Source organism: Oncorhynchus gorbuscha, linkage group LG18 (assembly GCF_021184085.1).
Source record: "Oncorhynchus gorbuscha isolate QuinsamMale2020 ecotype Even-year linkage group LG18, OgorEven_v1.0, whole genome shotgun sequence".
In the NCBI taxonomy this organism is placed as follows: Eukaryota; Metazoa; Chordata; class Actinopteri; order Salmoniformes; family Salmonidae; genus Oncorhynchus; species Oncorhynchus gorbuscha.
This window is the reverse complement of record NC_060190.1, coordinates 45,158,542-45,175,683: the sequence shown is the minus strand read 5'-3', so window position 1 is coordinate 45,175,683 and position 17,142 is coordinate 45,158,542. Positions and strand designations below refer to the sequence as shown.

At 42.3% G+C, this 17,142-nt stretch overlaps 1 protein-coding gene across 1 annotated transcript in view; it reads left to right on the top strand.

The window, feature by feature from the left end:
- Positions 1–17,142, top strand: part of LOC124004032 (disco-interacting protein 2 homolog B-A-like) — an 84,930-nt gene that overhangs the window by 31,563 nt on the left and 36,225 nt on the right. The window contains exon 2 of the mRNA XM_046312771.1: positions 15,246–15,317. Within this exon, the coding sequence (XP_046168727.1) occupies positions 15,246–15,317 (72 nt within the window). The remainder of the gene's footprint in view (positions 1–15,245; positions 15,318–17,142) is intronic.

Genomic DNA, 17,142 nt, shown 5'->3' with positions numbered 1-17,142 from the left:
CTAGAGGAGATCTGCATGGAGGAATGGGCCAAAATACCAGCAACAGTGAGTGAAAACCTTGTGAAGACTTACAGAAAAGGTTTGACCTCTGTCATTGCCAACAAAGGGTATATAACAAAGTATTGAGATAAACTTTTGTTATTGACCAAATACTTATTTTCCACCATAATTTGCAAATAAATTCATTAAAAATCCTACAATGTGATTTTCTGTATTTTCTTTTCTCATTTTGTCTGTCATAGTTGAAGTGTACCTATGATGAAAATTACAGGCCTCTCTCATATTTTTAAGTGGAAGAACTTGCACAATTGGTGGCTGACTAAATACTTTTTTGCCCCACTGTATGTCTGTGTCTCCTTGAGAAGAAACAGGGTGAATTATAATGTTAAAAGGAAGAGCGTACGAGAGAGGAGAGAGCTAGCTAATTGCTATGCAGACGGAGTGCCCATGGGGTAGAGAGTGGTCTCAATCTAATTCCAGTTTAAGACTAATTCAGCAGTCAATCTGCTGGGCAAAAACTGATTGAATCAGCATTGTTTCCATGTAATTTCAATCAAAGAAATCAATATGGTGAATCAACATGGAAAATTGATTGGATTTGTAAAAAGTCATGAACGTAAGGGATTTTTGTCTTTTATTTTGCACAAATGTTCACCTAAATTCATGGACATGGTGATTTTAAAAAACAAACATTTTTTTTAAATTCACGTTAGTTGACAACTCAACCAAATGTAAATGAAAACTAGAAGTTGAACTGACGGCTGTGCCCAGTGGGATATTGTTTAGACTAGAGGGAGACCAACATGGCTTTAGCTGCTAGGACGCACCAGGGAAACCATGAAACCATGCGTCTCGCTCTTCTTTAGGGAACTGGCTGTGTGATCAAGTAGAAACATGTCACCATGCATCATTGTCTGTCCCACAGCTCAGTGTCTGCTCTGGTCTGGACTGGGGGGGACTGAGCAACTGACTCTGCTGCTAAATCAATGAGACTGAGAGTGTAGGCCTTGTTTTCATTTCGTATCAGGAGAATTGTGGTTTGCCTTGCAAATAGAAAGCGTAGGCTACCCATGTCATTTAGCCTATTACTGTGTGTCTGTTTGCAAACTTTGTTTCTAACTTTGTTGCAATTTTGTAACACTTAAAAAACATTCTAAACTAAATCATGTTTATTTGGCATTGTAGGCCAGTACCAATATGAAATTGTATTTGTCACATGCTTCGTAAACAACAGCTGTAGACTGACGGTGCATTTCTTACTTATGTGTTGTTTTCAAACAATGCAGAATTAAAGATAAAGATAAAACATGTAGATACAGTACCAGTCTAAAGTTTGGACACACCTACTCATTCCAGGGTTTTTCTTTATTTTCTACTTTTTTCTACATTGTAGGATAATAGTGAAGACTTCAAAACTATGTAATAACACATATGGAATTATGTAGTAACCAAAAAAAGTGTTAAACGATTCTAAATATATTTGAGATTCTTCGAAGTAGCCACTCTTTGCCTTGAAGACAGCTTTGCACACTCTTAGCATTCTCTCAACCAGCTTCATGAAGTAGTCACCTGGAATGGATTTCAATTAACAGTGTACCTTGTTCAATTAAGGTGTGCCTTGTTAATTTGTGGAATTTCTTTCCTTCTTAATGCATTTGAGCCAATCAGTTGTGTTGTGACAAGGTAGGGGTGGTATACAGAAGATAGCCCTATTTGGTAAAAGACCAAGTCCATATTATGGCAAGAACAGCTCAAATAAGCAAAGAGAAATGACAGTCCATCATTACTTTAAGACATGAATGTCAGTCAATCTGTAAAATATCAAGAACTTTGAAAGTTTCTTCAAGTGCAGTCGCAAAAACCGTGAAGTGCTATGATGAAACTGACTCTCATGAGTAACCGCCACAGGAAAGGAAGACCCAGAGTTACCTCTGCTGCAGAGGGTTAGAGTTAATTCATTAGAGTTCACTTCCGAAATTGCAGCCCAAATAAATGCTTCACAGAGTTCAAGTAACAGACACATCTCAACATCATCTGTTCAGGGGAGACTGTGTGAATCAGGCCTTCATGGTTGAATTGCTGCAAAGAAACCACTACTAAAAACATCAATAAGCTGAGGAGACTTGCTTGGGCCAATAAACACAAGCAATGGACATTAGACTGGAGGAAATCTGTCCTTTGCTCTGTTGAGTCCAGGTTTGCAATTATTTTTATTTTTTTTGGTTCCAATCTCCGTGTCTTTGTGAGAGGCAGGGTAGGTGAATGGAGGATCTCCTCATGTGTGGTTCCCACCACACAGCATGGAGGAGGAGGTGTGATGGTGTGGGGGTGCTTTGCTGGTGACACAGTCTGTGATTTATTTAGAATTCAATGCACACATATCCAGGATGGCTACCACAGCATTCTGTAGCTATACGCCATCACATCTGGTTTGCGCTTAGTGGGACTATCATTTGTTTTTCAACAGAACAATGACCCAACACACCTCCAGGTTGTGTAAGGGCTATTTGACCAAGAAGGAGAGTGATGGAGTGCTGCATCAGATGACATGGCTTCCGCAATCACCCAACCTCAACCCAATTGAGATGGTTTGGGATGAGTTCCCACATAGACAGCGTAGGCTACCCATGTCATTTAGCCTATTACTGTGTGTGTGTGTGTTTGCAAACTTTGTTTCTAACTTTGTGGCAATGCTGAGCACTTGTTGGCTGCTTCTCCTTCACTCTTCAGGAAAGTATTCCAGGTGAAGCTGGTTGAGAGAATGCCAAGAGTGTGCAAAGCTGTCATCAAGGCAAAGGGTGGCTACTTTTAAGAATCTTAGATATAAAATATATTTTGACTACAACCATTGAATGTATCTGTTTTGACCATGACAGTTTACAGTCTAAGGTAACGCCAAGTAATTTAGTCTCCTCAACTTGTGGAATCACATAGTAACCATCCCATCTGGTTTAATGGAATTCTAATTCAAGACTCTGATTTCATATCCACAACCTTTAACAATTTTTGTTGCTGTCGGAGAACTGGCTCAAAGATTTTCAACCAAAACCACAGTTCTCACTCCCATAGATAATAATCAACCAATATTCAGAATTCCGGAAATCTCAGCGTCAGCATTGGACAGCTTCTTCAGGAGCTCTAGAACAAAATATGTATTTGGTCTAGACACTGTATTCCTGAATAGACACAAATATTCTCTGATTGCCCCTATATTACATCCAGTTAATCTGTCCATTAACTATGGGTTCTTCCCCAACGCTTAGGAGTCTGCTGCAGTGATACCTCTTTTAAAGTCTGGTGACCCAACACTGGTGGAAAATGACCTACCTATAAGCATTCTTCCAGTGTTCTCAAAAGTAGCTGATAGATGGGTGGCTGATCATCTGACTGATCACCTCATTCAGGGCAAAACTCCATTCATCAAATGCAATTTGGATTCAGAACAAACCATTCTACTGGAACAGACAATTGCTATTTTCTGGAGTGCATTAAATCTAAACTGGACATACAGTTGAAGTCGGAAGTTTACATACACCTTAGCCAAATGCATTTAAACTCTGTTTTTTTTATTGTTTTATTTTTTTATATATTTTTTTTACAATTCCTGACATTTAATCCAAAGTAAAAATTCCTTTTTAGGCCAGTTAGGATCACCACTTTTTTTATTTTAAGAAAATGTCAGAATAATAGTAGAGAGAATGAGAGAATGATTAGAGAGAGAGAGAGAGAGTGATTTATTTCAGCTTTTAGTTCTTTCATCACAATCCCAGTGGGCCAGAAGTTTACATACACTCAATTAGTATTTAGTAGCATTGCCTTTCAACTGTTTAACTTGGGTCATACGTTTCGGGTAGCCTTCCACAAGCTTCCCACAATAAATTGGGTGAATTTTGGCCCATTCCTCCTGACAGAACTGGTGTAACTGAGTCAGGTTTGTTGGCCTCTTTTTTTATATATTATTATTTATTTTTTTAGAGGGAGGATCAGCTTAATATTGCGGAAGGAATGTTGCTTCCAATGTAATTGTCTGCATCATTTCCAATCCCCTATATTTTTTTGGGTAAATATATATATCCATACACGCATGCATACATATACACATATATACATATATACATACACATACCTATATAGACATACATACTTTTTTAAAGAATATACCTTATTATTATTCCCAGCAAACCCTCCCGCCTATCCCCCAATTGGAGTAAACTAATAAACACTTTTGCTTTTACCTTCAATTTATACATCTTATACACACTCTACATACAGTCTACTTTACAATAGTTCTCTCTTGTTTGTGCTTAGTCCTTCCTCTATTTCTGATGTCCATCCAGTTTTTGAATTCTATTTGTAACTATGCTATTTCACAGAAGTTCCGAACCTACACTATATACATTTTACAGATCCCGTATGCTTTACATTGTTTATCTTGTTATTAGTCCCACCCTTCAGCTCCATTCAACCTCTCCCATCTATCTCTCAACATCATCCATTTCGGATTTCTATTTGCCATATATTTTTCAACTGTGATGTGATGCTTGACAAAATAATTGAACCTTCCTATTCTCCTAGATTCTACAGATTGTAAATTAAAAATATTTTTGCTAATGTAATTATTATATTATTGATTGATTTACTATGGCTTTTCAAATCACCCAGTATTGCTTTCTGTAGTGTTAGTTCTAGGCAAATGTCGCAATTCTTCAGCCATTCCTGGACCTGTGACTAAAAACGACCTACATATGGACAATACCAAAATAAATGATCTAATGACTCTGCCTCCTCACAGCAGTATCTGCAGAGCTGGGAAGATTGTATCCCCCATATATATAACATTCTATTAGTTGCAAGAATTTTGTAAAGTAATTTATATTGAAAAATTCAAAGTTTTGAATCCGGCGTTGTTTTGCATATCTATTCATAAACCATGTGCCATGGAATGGGTACATTGAAAATCTCTTCCCAAATATTTTGCAATTTATATGGCACAGCAGTCAGTTTTTTGGTCCTTAAATGAAATTGGTATATGTTTTTATTTATCACACTTTTATTTAACCATTTATGTTCTTTAATACATGACCGACATACAAGTTCCTTACTTTTTTCCCCTTCTACTTGCCTCTTCCAATTTTGTGGTAATGCTGCAATTAATTGCTTGTAATTTTGGGTAGAGCAGTAGAGCAGACATTCCACCATTCCACCAGTCCTATTTATATCATTCACTAAAATTATAAATTTTTAAAACATTTCTTCGATAAATACAGTTTTTTAAATCAATTAGTATATTTGAATTTAACCACAATATTTGTTGTACTATTTGTCCCGTCCTTTCAGGTGGATTAAACTGAAATTGCAACCAACTTTCTAAGCCTTGTTTAAAAAAAATAAAGATATTTTGGAGATTATTTCCTTTTCAAACAACCGAAAGTGAGCAGGTGTAATCTGAATAAAGGGGAAAAGGCCCTTAGACATTTGTACCAATTGACTAGAGAACCAGTTTGGATTTAAGTATAACTTTTGTATGACTGATGCCTTTAGTGAGATGTCTAATGCTTTAATATTTAATGATTTCTGCCCACCAAATTCGTATTCCTTATATAAATAGGCCCTTTTAATTTTATCTGGCTTGCCGTTCCAAATAAAATGTAATATTTTTTGTTCATATAATTTAAAAAGCAGGTCACTAGGTGTAGGCAAAACCATAAGCAAATAAGTAAACTGTGATATAACTAAGGTGTTAATCAGGGTGATTTTTCCACAAATAGACCGGTATTTTCCTTTCCATGGTAACAAGATCTTATCTATTTTTGCTAACTTTCTATAAAAAATGTATTGGAGTGAGATCATTTCTTTCTTTTGGGATTTGTGTACAGAGTATGTCCACATCTCCGTCAGACCATTTAATTGGTAAACTACATGGTAATGTAAAATGTGATTTTTTTTTTTTGTGATCCAATACGTAATATGGTACATTTATCATAATTTGGTTTTAATCCAGAGGATAGCAAAAGTATCTAGATCCTCTAAGAGGCCGTGGAGAGACTCCAATTGTGGTTTTAAAAGAACATGAATCATCAGCGTACAATGACACAATCCCTTAATATTATTGTTTGATCTAATCTTAGCAGCTAACATTTCGATGGCAATAATAAATACATATGCCGATAGTGGACAACCTTGTTTTACTCCTCTAGATAGTTTAAAACTTTCTGAAATGTAGCCATTATTTATTATTTTACACCTAGGGTTACTATACATAACCGTAACCCATTTTATAAGAGATTCCCCAAAAGTTATAGATAAACTCCAGTCGTACTTTATCAAAAGCCGGTCCTTCTGTAGCTTAGTTGGTAGAGCATGGCGCTTGTAACGCCAGGGTAGTGGGTTCGATCCCCGGGACCACCCATACGTAGAATGTATGCACACATGACTGTAAGTCGCTTTGGATAAAAGCGTCTGCTAAATGGCATATATTATTATTATTATTTGAAAGCCTTTTCCAAATCAGCTATGAAAACCAGGCCTGGTGTCCCCGATATTTCATAGTGTTCTATTGTTTCCAGTACTTGTCTTATATTATCTCCAATGTATCGTCCATGTAAAAAACCTGTCTGATTAGGATGAATAATATCTGACAATACTTTTTCAATTTTATGTGCCAAGCATTTTGCTAGGATTTTTGCATCACAACACTGAAGTGTAAGAGGTCTACCATTTTTTTAAATGGACTGGATCTTTATATATACCACTTGGGTCCTGTGTCAGTAATAATGATATCAGGCCTTCTTGTCCTTTGAGTATACCAAAAAAAGTTTTGTATACTTCCACTGGTATGCCATCTAGCCCTGGACTTTTCCCATCCTTAAAGGCCCCAATTGCCTCAAGCAGTTCCTCCTCAGTAATTTGGCCTTCACATGAGTCTTTCTGTACAGATATTAATTTTACATTATTATTAGGAAAAAAATCCATACAATTAGTTTCAGTTAGTGGAGATGGAGGAGCCTGAAATTAAAACATATTCTTAAAGTACTTTACTTCCTCTTTCAAAATATCATCCGGTGAATCATGCGTGACTCCATCATTTGTCCAAGTTTTAATACATTTTTTTGATAGCATGTTGAAGATTGAAAAATAATTTGGTGCATTTTTCCCCATATTCCATCCAATTCGCTTTATTATTATAATATATTACAATATTAGATCTTTCTTGAATAAGTTCCTCCATTTCTTTTTGTTTTTCCTCTAACTGATTCTGTGCCTCTATAGTACCGTTTGTATATGCTACTGTTAGTCCTTCAATTTCCTTTGTTAAGATGTAAATTGCTTTTGTTTTCTAGATGAGCACTGAATTGCATTGCCTCTAAAGGCACATTTAAGTGTCCCATACAGTAAGGGGATCTGCTGTACCTTTGTTGGCCTCTTTGCTCGCACACACTTTTTCAGTTCTGCCCACAAATTTTCTATATGATTGAGGTCAGGGCTTTGTGATGGCCACTCCAATACCATGACTTTGTTGTCCTTAAGCCATTTTGCCACAGCTTTGGAAGTATGCTTGGGGTCATTGTCCATTTGGAAGACCCATTTGCGACCAAGTTTTAACTTGTCTTGAGATGTTGCTTCAATATATCCACATAATTCTCCTGCCTCATAATCTATTTTGTGAAGTGCACCAGTCCCTCCTGCAGCAAAGCACCCCCACAACATGATGCTACCACCCCCGTGCTTCACGTTTGGGATGGTGTTCTTCGGCTTGCAAGCCTCCCCCCTTTTCCTCCAAACATAACGATGGTCATTATGGCCAAACATTTCTATTTTTGTTTCATCAGACCAGAGGACATTTCTCCAAAAAGTACAATCTTTGTCCCGATATGCAGTTGCAAACCGTAGTCTGGAAGCGGCAGATTTGTTATGGAATATCTACATAGGCATCCAGAGGCCCATTATCAGCAACCATCACTCCTGTGTTCCGATGGCACGTTGTGTTGGCTAATCCAAGTTTATCATTTTAAAAGGCTAATTGATCATCAGAAAACCCTGCGCTGTGTCCTACTCCCTTCACAGAACAGTGCAAACTGGCCCTAGAATATAAAGAGGAGAGGGAGGCCCCGGTGCACAACTGAGCAAGAGGACAAGTACATTTACTAGACACTAGAGTGTCTAGTTTGAGAAACAGACGCCTCACAAGTCCTCAACTGGCAGCTTCATTAAATAGTACCCGCAAAACACCAGTCTAGGCAACAGGTGTGTGTGTGTGTGTGTGTGTGTGTGTGTGTGTGTGTGTGTGTGTGTGTGTGTGTGTGTGTGTGTGTGTGTGTGTGTGTGTGTGTGTGTGTGTGTGTGTGTGTGTGTGTGTGTGTGTGTGTGTGTGTGTGTGTGTGTGTGTGTGTGTGTGTGTGTGTAGAGTTAGTGCAAAAAAAGGTGAATGCGGGTAGCCATTTGATTAGCTATTTTTAGTAGTCTTGTTTAGCCGTCTTATGGCTTGAGGGTAGAAGCTGTTCAGGTTCCTGTTGGTTCCAGACTTGGTGCACTGGTACCGCTTGCCATGCAGTAGCAGAGAGAACAGTCTATGGCTTAGGTGGCTGGAGTCTTGGACAATTTTTGGGGCCTTCCTCTGACACCGCCTGGTATAGAGGTCCTGGATGGCAGGGAGCTCAGTTCCAGTGATGTACTTATCACCCTCGGTAGCGCCTCCTGTCGTTCCCTCTGGGTGTGTGTGGACCTTGTTAATTCCTTAGTGATGTGGACACCAAGGAACTTGAAGCTCTCAACACACTTGAAACAAGTTGGTATGACAGACCTGGTCAGGGATAGGTTGAAAATGTGAGTGAAGACACCTGCCAGTTGGTCAGCGCATGCTCTGAGTAAGTGTCCTCATAATCCATCTGGCCCTGTGAATGTTAACCTGTTTATAGGTCTTACTGACATCTGCGACAGAGAACGAGATCACACATTCATCCGGAACAGGCTGATATAAGGCTATTGTACCTCCCTTTTAACATTGCTCTGCATCTATGACCATATCCAACCCCATCCACCTGCGCTTTGCCCATGGGCTGCACCACCTCCACCCAGAGAGGGGGGTTTGGCTCTTAGTGGTACACACCAGTGAATGGAAAAGCTCAACTGGAGCTGGTGTTGCAGGGATGTAGTTTTTTTTGGCGCCATCAAGAAAATAAAGACCTCAATCTGAAATCTCCCAGATGGAATAGTGTTTACTTTGAGAACAGTTTGCCCCAGTCGCTCCTCCCGCATCCACATCCCTCTTCCCTCTTCAGTGGAACAGTCTGCTCACATGAGCTAAAAATAAGTTGTGAGTAAGCCAGGCCAACTGTACTGTTCATGCATTACTTATGGTAGTGTTAGCTTGTTCCCATCCTTGTCTTCATAAAAAAAGACTAACTCTGAGTGTATTCAGTAGGGAGTAAATACTGAATAGTCCTGTAGCTCAGTGTGGTCCCTCCGTAGCTCAGTGTGGTCCCTCTGTAGCTCAGTGTGGTCCCTCTGTAGCTCAGTGTGGTCCCTCTGTAGCTCAGTGTGGTCCCTCTGTAGCTCAGTGTGGTCCCTCTGTAGCTCAGTGTGGTCCCTCTGTAGCTCAGTGTGGTCCCTCTGTAGCTCAGTGTGGTCCCTCTGTAGCCCAGTGTGGTCCCTCTGTAGCCCAGTGTGGTCCCTCTGTAGCCCAGTGTGGTTCCTCTGTAGCCCAGTGTGGTTCCTCTGTAGCCCAGTGTGGTTCCTCTGTAGCCCAGTGTGGTTCCTCTGTAGCCCAGTGTGGTTCCTCTGTAGCCCAGTGTGGTTCCTCTGTAGCCCAGTGTGGTTCCTCTGTAGATCAGGTAGTACATTGTTGAGATGGGTTCGATTCCCAGGACCACCCATACATACGTCACTTTGGATAAAAGCGTCTTAAGTGGCTTACAAAAATTTGGACACACCTACTCATTCAAGGGTTTTTCTTTATTTTTACTATTTTCTACATTGTAGGATAATAGTAAAGACATCAAAACTATGAAATAACACATATGGATTCATGTAGTAACCAAAAAAGGGTTAAACAAATATATTTAATATTATAGATTCTTCAAAGTAGCCACCCTTTGCCTTGATGACAGCTTTGCACACTCTTGGCATTCTCTCAACCAGCTTCATGATGTTGACACGCCATCCCATCTGGTTGCAGAAAATAGCAAAAATAAAGAAAAACCCTGGAATGAGTTGGTGTGTCCAAACCTTTGACTGAGGCTGTATATTATTTATATTATTATTATTGTATTAACTTATTAAGTCGAGCAATCCCGTATCCGGGAGCGTAATCATAGCCTCAAGCTCATTACCATAACGCAACGTTAACTATTCATTAAAATTGCAAATGGAAATTAAATAAATATATTGGCTCACACGCTTAGCCTTTTGTTAACAACACTGTCATCTCAGATTTTCAAAATATGCTTTTCAACCATAGCTACACAAGCATTTGTGTAAGAGTATTGATAGCTAGCATAGCATTAAGCCTAGCATTCAGCAGGCAACATTTTCACAAAAACAAGAAAAGCCTTCAAATAAAATAATTTACCTTTGAAGAACTTCGGATGTTTTCAATGAGGAGACTCTCAGTTAGATAGCAAATGTTCAGTTTTTCCAAAAATATTATTTGTGTAGGAGAAATAGCTCCGTTTTGTTCATCACGTTTTGTTCACCCCCGAAAATTCAGTCATTACAACGGCAAACTTTTTTCCAAATTAACTCCATAATATCGACAGAAACATGGCAAACGTTGTTTAGGATCAATCCTCAAGGTGTTTTTCACATATCTATTCGATGATAAATAATTCGTGGCAGTTTGGTTTCTCCTCTGAACCAAATGGAAAAATGCACGCAGCTGGAGATTACGCACTAATTTTGACGGAGGACACCAAGCGGACACCTGGTAAATGAAAGTCTCTTATGGTCAATCTTCCAATGATATGCCTACAAATACGTCACAATGCTGCAGACACCTTGGGGAAACGACAGAAAGTGTAGGCTCATTCCTGGCGCATTCATAGCCATATAAGGAGACATTGGAACACAGCACATTCAAAATTTGGGGCACTTCCTGTATGAAATTTCATCTTGGTTTCGCCTGTAGCATTAGTTCTGTGGCACTCACAGACAATATCTTTGCAGTTTTGGAAACGTCAGTGTTTTCTTTCCATAGCTGTCAATTATATGCATAGTTGAGCATCTTTTCGTGACAAAATATCTTGTTTAAAACGGGAATGTTTTTTTATCCCAAAATTAAAAGAGCGCCCCCTATATCGAAGAAGTTAACTAACCTGCTAACATGAACAGACGGTGTGTTCTGTATGATGCCGCTGTATCTCGTGTATGCTGTGACCCACAACACTGGGGAGTTGCGTTGACAACAAACTGTTCTTGACTCCATGCCCAATGGGGATAGTAATGATTTATTTAACTGTGGTAGATGTGACAATCTGAGTGGGTGTGAGCGTGAATCGGTATCTGTGTCCAAAATAATCTTGCGGATGAGTCCAAACACATGTGTACATGGTGTGTGTACATTATGTAGAGTGTTGGCATACTGTCTTTTCAGGAGGAAACCCTCCTCTAATCACTTTAGTCCTATAGAATCCCTATAGAAGGTGACGAGCATAACTGGAACATCTAAACCTCACCGTGGCTTTTCCTGCCTGTGTGTGTCTCCAGCCACACACAGGCTGGAGACACACTGCCCACTGAGAACTTTCCCAGATGATACGACCCAGGAAGAATCTCATCTCTGGCCTCAGATAAACCGATCACCCGTTCTGATTGGGTGAAGCATCAGACACAGGAAACCATTGTTCATTATCTAACCGTTTTTGGAACGTTATCTCAGACTCCGCAGCACCTGTGATATAATGTTTCAATAACGGACCAAGTTGGACTGAGTTGATTTGGAGGCAGGGCAGTCAGGGGTTCGTTCAACAGCTGTTAATTCCTTAAGCGTTCCTCTGTGTTTGCCAGAGAGGCCCTTGGACTGTTGCTGCTTTGGTTTACTTGTTAGAATAGATGTGTAGTTCCATTCACCCTGACAACTGTCTTAGTCCCAGCTAGAGTAGTGGCTTTCTGTTTGACTGGCCCCCTATGCTGCACCTTGAGTAGGCAGACCTTATGTGAAGTGGTGAGATTGAGTTTTACGGTGCAGATTTGCAATGAGGCAGCTTATACTCCTCTCCTCCAGATCTAACAGGCCTCATTCAGACTGAGCTCAGATGATGATGATGATGGTGATAATAATGATGATGATGATGATGATAACAGCAGTTTTAATGTTGACTAGGTTTTGCTCACATGGCTCCCATGGTTCAGGGAGAGGGGGAAGGTAGGACAGGGGGTTTGAGGGAGGACATATTTATCATCTGTGTTCACCAGGGGTGATGGTGAGGTGAATGCATTCCAGATGGATTGTGCGTCTGTGTGTGTGTGTGTGTGTGTGTGTGTGTGTGTGTGTGTGTGTGTGGCAGCAGCAGCAGTGCTTACGGAGGTGGTTGGCAGAGAGACTGCTCTGCTTCAAGGCCAGATTCTCAGGCAGATAGCTAGATCGGGTGAGAGAGAAGAGGGAGAGAGTGAGAAAAAGAGAGAAAGTAGAAAGCTGACTGAGCCCCAATAGACAAGCTCAATATGACCTGCCATCACACCAACTCAGCACTCTTCCCCCTTTGTGTACCCCTCCTTTCCTCCCCTAACTCTCCTCTTCTCCCCCTGTCTCTTTCTCCTCCTCCATATTATTCCTCTATCTTATTTCTCCTCTCTTCTCTGTCCTCCCCCTCATTCTCTGTGTATATCTCTGATTCATCCTGCTCTGGCATCCATGTGTCTCCGTATTTAGTTCACTCTCTTCCTCCACTTCCTCCTTTCATCCTGTCACTGGAGTCACACCAACACTTTCATCATCCAGCTCACATGTCTTTCCATCCGTCCTTCTCTCCGCCAGAGCACTGCCGCTAAGCACTTGACACTAGTAGCTAGCTACTTTAATCTATCACTGTTTTCTGGTCATCTGTTGTCTTTCCTTCTCCCTCTTTTCATTCCTTCTTTAATTTGCTTAATCCCTCTCGTCCCCCTCTCCCTCCCTCTCGTCCCTCTCTCTCCCTCCCTCTTGTCCCTCTCTCTCCCTCCCTCTTGTCCCTCTCTCTCCCTCCCTCTCGTCCCTCTCTCTCCTTCCCTCTCGTCCCCCTCTCTCTCTCGTCCCTCTCTCTCCCTCCCTCTCGTCTCTCTCTCCCTCTCTCTCCCTCCCTCTCGTCTCTCTCTCCCTCTCTCTCCCTCCCTCTCGTCTCTCTCTCTCTCCCTCCCTCTCGTCCCTCTCTCTCCCTCCCTCTCTCCCTCTCCTCTCCCTCCCTCTCTCTCCCCTCCCTCTCGTCCCTCTCCCTCCCTCCCTCTCGTCCCTCTCCCTCCCTCCCTCGTCCCTCTCCCTCCCTCCCTCCTCCCTCTCTCCCTCCCTCCCTCTCGTCCCTCTCTCCCTCCCTCTCGTCCCTCTCTCGTCCCTCTCCCTCCCTCTCGTCCCTCTCTCTCCCTCCCTCTCGTCCCTCTCTCTCCCTCCCTCTCGTCCCTCTCTCTCCCTCCCTCTCGTCCCTCTCTCTCCCTCCCTCTCGTCCCTCTCTCTCCCTCCCTCTCTCCCTCCTCTCCCTCCCTCTCTCCCTCTCTCCCTCCCTCCCTCTCGTCCCCTCTCCCTCCCTCTCGTCCCTCTCTCTTTCTCTCTCCCTCCCTCTCGCCCCTCCCTCTCTCTCTCCCTCCCTCCCTCTCGTCCCCCTCCCTCCTCTCTCTCCCTCTCTCTCGTCACTCCCTCTCGCCCCTCCCTCTCTCTCTCCCTCCCTCTCGTCCCTCTCTCTCTCTCTCTCTCCCTCCCTCCCGTCTCTCCCTCTCTCCCTCCTCTCCCTCCCTCTCGTCCCTCTCTCTCTCTCTCACTCTCTCTCCCTCCCTCCGTCCCTCCCTCCCGTCCCTCCTTCCCTCCCTCTCTCTCGTCCCTCCCTCCCTCTCTCTTGTCCCTCCGTCCCTCACTCCCTCACTCACTCCCTCCCTCTCTCTCGTCTCTCCTCTCTCTCTCTCTCTCTCTCTCCCTCCCTCTCTCTCTCTCTGTCCCTCCCTCTCTCTGTCCCTCCCTCTCTCTGTCCCTCCCTCTCTCTGTCCCTCCCTCTCTCTGTCCCTCCCTCTCGTCCCCCTCCCTCTCATCCCTCCCTCTCTCTCGTCACTCCCTCTCTCTCATCCCCCTCCCTCTCTCTCGTCACTCCCTCTCTCTCGTCACTCCCTCCCTCTCTCTCACTCCCTCCCTCTCTCTCGTCACTCCCTCCCTCCCTCTCGTCACTCCCTCTCTCTCTCATCACTCCCTCTCTCTCTCTCTCTCTCTCGTCTCTCCCTCCCTCTCTCTCTCTCTCTCGTCACTCCCTCTCTCTCGTCACTCCCTCTCTCTCGTCACTCCCTCTCTCTCTCTCTCGCTCTCTTTCGCTCTCTCTCCCTCCCTCCCTCTCGTTACTCCCTCTCTCTTGTCCCTCCCTCCCTCTCTCTTGTCCCTCTCTCCCGTCCCGCTCTCTCTCTCTCGCTCTCCCTCCCTCTCGTCCCTCTCTCTCTCTCTCTGTCTCTCAAATGGGAGTGACTTATAGGCCTGTGTTTGAACAGGTAATACACCACACCTTGTTTAGGATAGAGGGTTATTACAAAAGTTGCTAAGGTCTGATGTGGGAGTTGGGAATCCAACTACAGTCAGTTCAATTATATTTCTAGCCCCGTTTGCCTTTTTGCTTTACTTTCAGGGTGTATGGGTTGTATGGGTGGTCCGGTGCCATTCGAAAATACTGATGACACATTTCTTACATAATAACCACAGAGAGGAGGGAAAAAAAGAGTGTAAAAAAAATTGCCATCAAAGTATCATTGTAGATATTTCCCCCAATATATTTTACTCTGTAATACTTAAACTGTTTGGTCAGAATATTCTTGTATTTCTTCATCAAAGTTGGACATTGTGTTTGTTTCTGCCTCTGTGTGTGTACTACAGCAACTTTTCTGAGGAATATGTTAACAAAATGAATAAATAGCACTTGCTCTTTACATAAAGAACACACTGCTCATTTTTGTTCAACTGAGTCTATTTGACCACTGTAGGTTTGATGCAGACAGTAGCCTATGTATATGTACTGCCTGCTGAATTAGTATTTGTGTATGTTGTATGTCTGTTTAATCACATCAGTGACCAATGTTCTCCTCTTTCTCAGGTGATATCACACAGAAGGGATATGAGAAGAAAAGGACTAAACTTCTGCTTCCCTTCTTTATTCATACACCAGGTAAGAAACAAACAAGCATTTCGCTGCACCCGCTATAACATCTGCTAAACTGTGTACACGACCCATAAAACCTTATCCTGGATACATCTCCTGATAATGCCACTCAGGCCTATGAGAACATACCTTCAATATTCAACTACTGTTTTTGTTTGATTTTAGATTATTTACCAAATTTGCCATGAGGATTTTTTTTTTCTCTCTCCTCCATTAAGAAGATGAAGAAACATGGTCAAATCTGCTTGGTGCTCACTGCTGCCTCACAGTGGTAGTGCCGGTCACTAAAGTGTCTCCAGACTCCTCCAGTCCACGGATGCCGAGAGACGATGGTCCAGCGGCCCATTGTGACTTAGCTACGCGGCTCTTAGACCACCGACGCACCTCCCCCCAAAATTCCCAACCAGCAGGGCTCTGCGTACGTGTCTTCTATTCATTTGAATGGGGGTGACGGTTGGATAAATTGCTTGAGCCGCGCTGTGAATTTGAAATGCATAAAAGCCAACGGTCCAATATTCCAGAACACTGCCGTGCGAACGCATACACGTTTCTGGACTCTGATTGGTGCATTATCCTCTACTTCCCTCTTTATTCGCTCACTTCCTTTATGGGTTGATTGTCTGTAAATGTGAACAATTTCAGACAGCATTTCTCAGCGATGAGCAAAGCTGCTCCCTTGTTTACAATGTTCTGTCCCTTTACAAAATAACCCTAGTCACGATGTACTATTATGGTGAGACCCTTTTAGAGACATCTTTAACATTTTGATGAAAATGCGGTATGTCGTAAAAGCACATGCAGATCCTAATGACATTTTTGTAAGATTGTGATTATGAATCTCTATTTGAGAGGCAGTAATATATTCTCTTCATCGTGTGAGGATTAAGTCACTTAGAGGTCAGGTCAAGGGTCATATCCCAAGGGCCTTAGTAGGAGAAGGAAGAAGTGGAAGCCTATAGAGTTCTGAACCCTTTTTTATGTTTGTATCCATGAAAATGAGAGAGCGACAGCTCTTTACTCTTTAATTGTTTTTTCCCTCATAAATCTACACACAATACCCCATAATGACAAAGGAAAAACAGGTTTTTATACATTTTTGCAAATGTATGAAAAAAAGAAGAAGAAATATCACGTTAACATGGCACACATCTATTTGGGGAGTTTCTCCTATTCTTCTCTGCAGATCCTCTCAAGCTCTTAGGTTGGATGGGGAGCATCGCTGCACAGCTATTTTCATGTCTCTCCAGAGATCGGGAGAGTCCGGGCTCTTGCTGTGCCACTCAAAGACATTCAGAGACTTGTCCCGAAGCCACTCCTGCGTTGTCTTGGCTCTGTGCTTAGTGTCGCTGTCCTGTTGGAAGGTGAACCTTTGTCCCCAGCCTGAGGTCCTGAGCGCTCTGGAGCATGTTTTTATCAATGATCTCTCTGTACTTTGCTCCGTTCATCTTTCCCTTGATCCTGACTATTCTACCAGTCCCTGCTGCTGAAAAACATCCCTACAACATGATGCTTCACTGTAAGGATCGATCAATCAATCAAATTTATTTATAAAGCCCTTCTTACATCAGCTGATGTTACAAAGTGCTGTACAGAAACCTAGCCTAAAACCCCAAACCTCAAGCAATGCAGGTGTAGAAGCACGGTGGCTAGGAAAAACTGCCTAGAAAGGCCAGAACCTAGGAAGAAACCTAGAGAGGAACCAGGCTATGAGGGGTGGCCAGTCCTCTTCTGGCTGTGCCGGGTGGAGATTATAACAGAACATGGCCAAAATGTTCAAATGTTCATAGATGACCAGCAGGGTCAAATAATAATAATCACAGTGGTTGTCGAG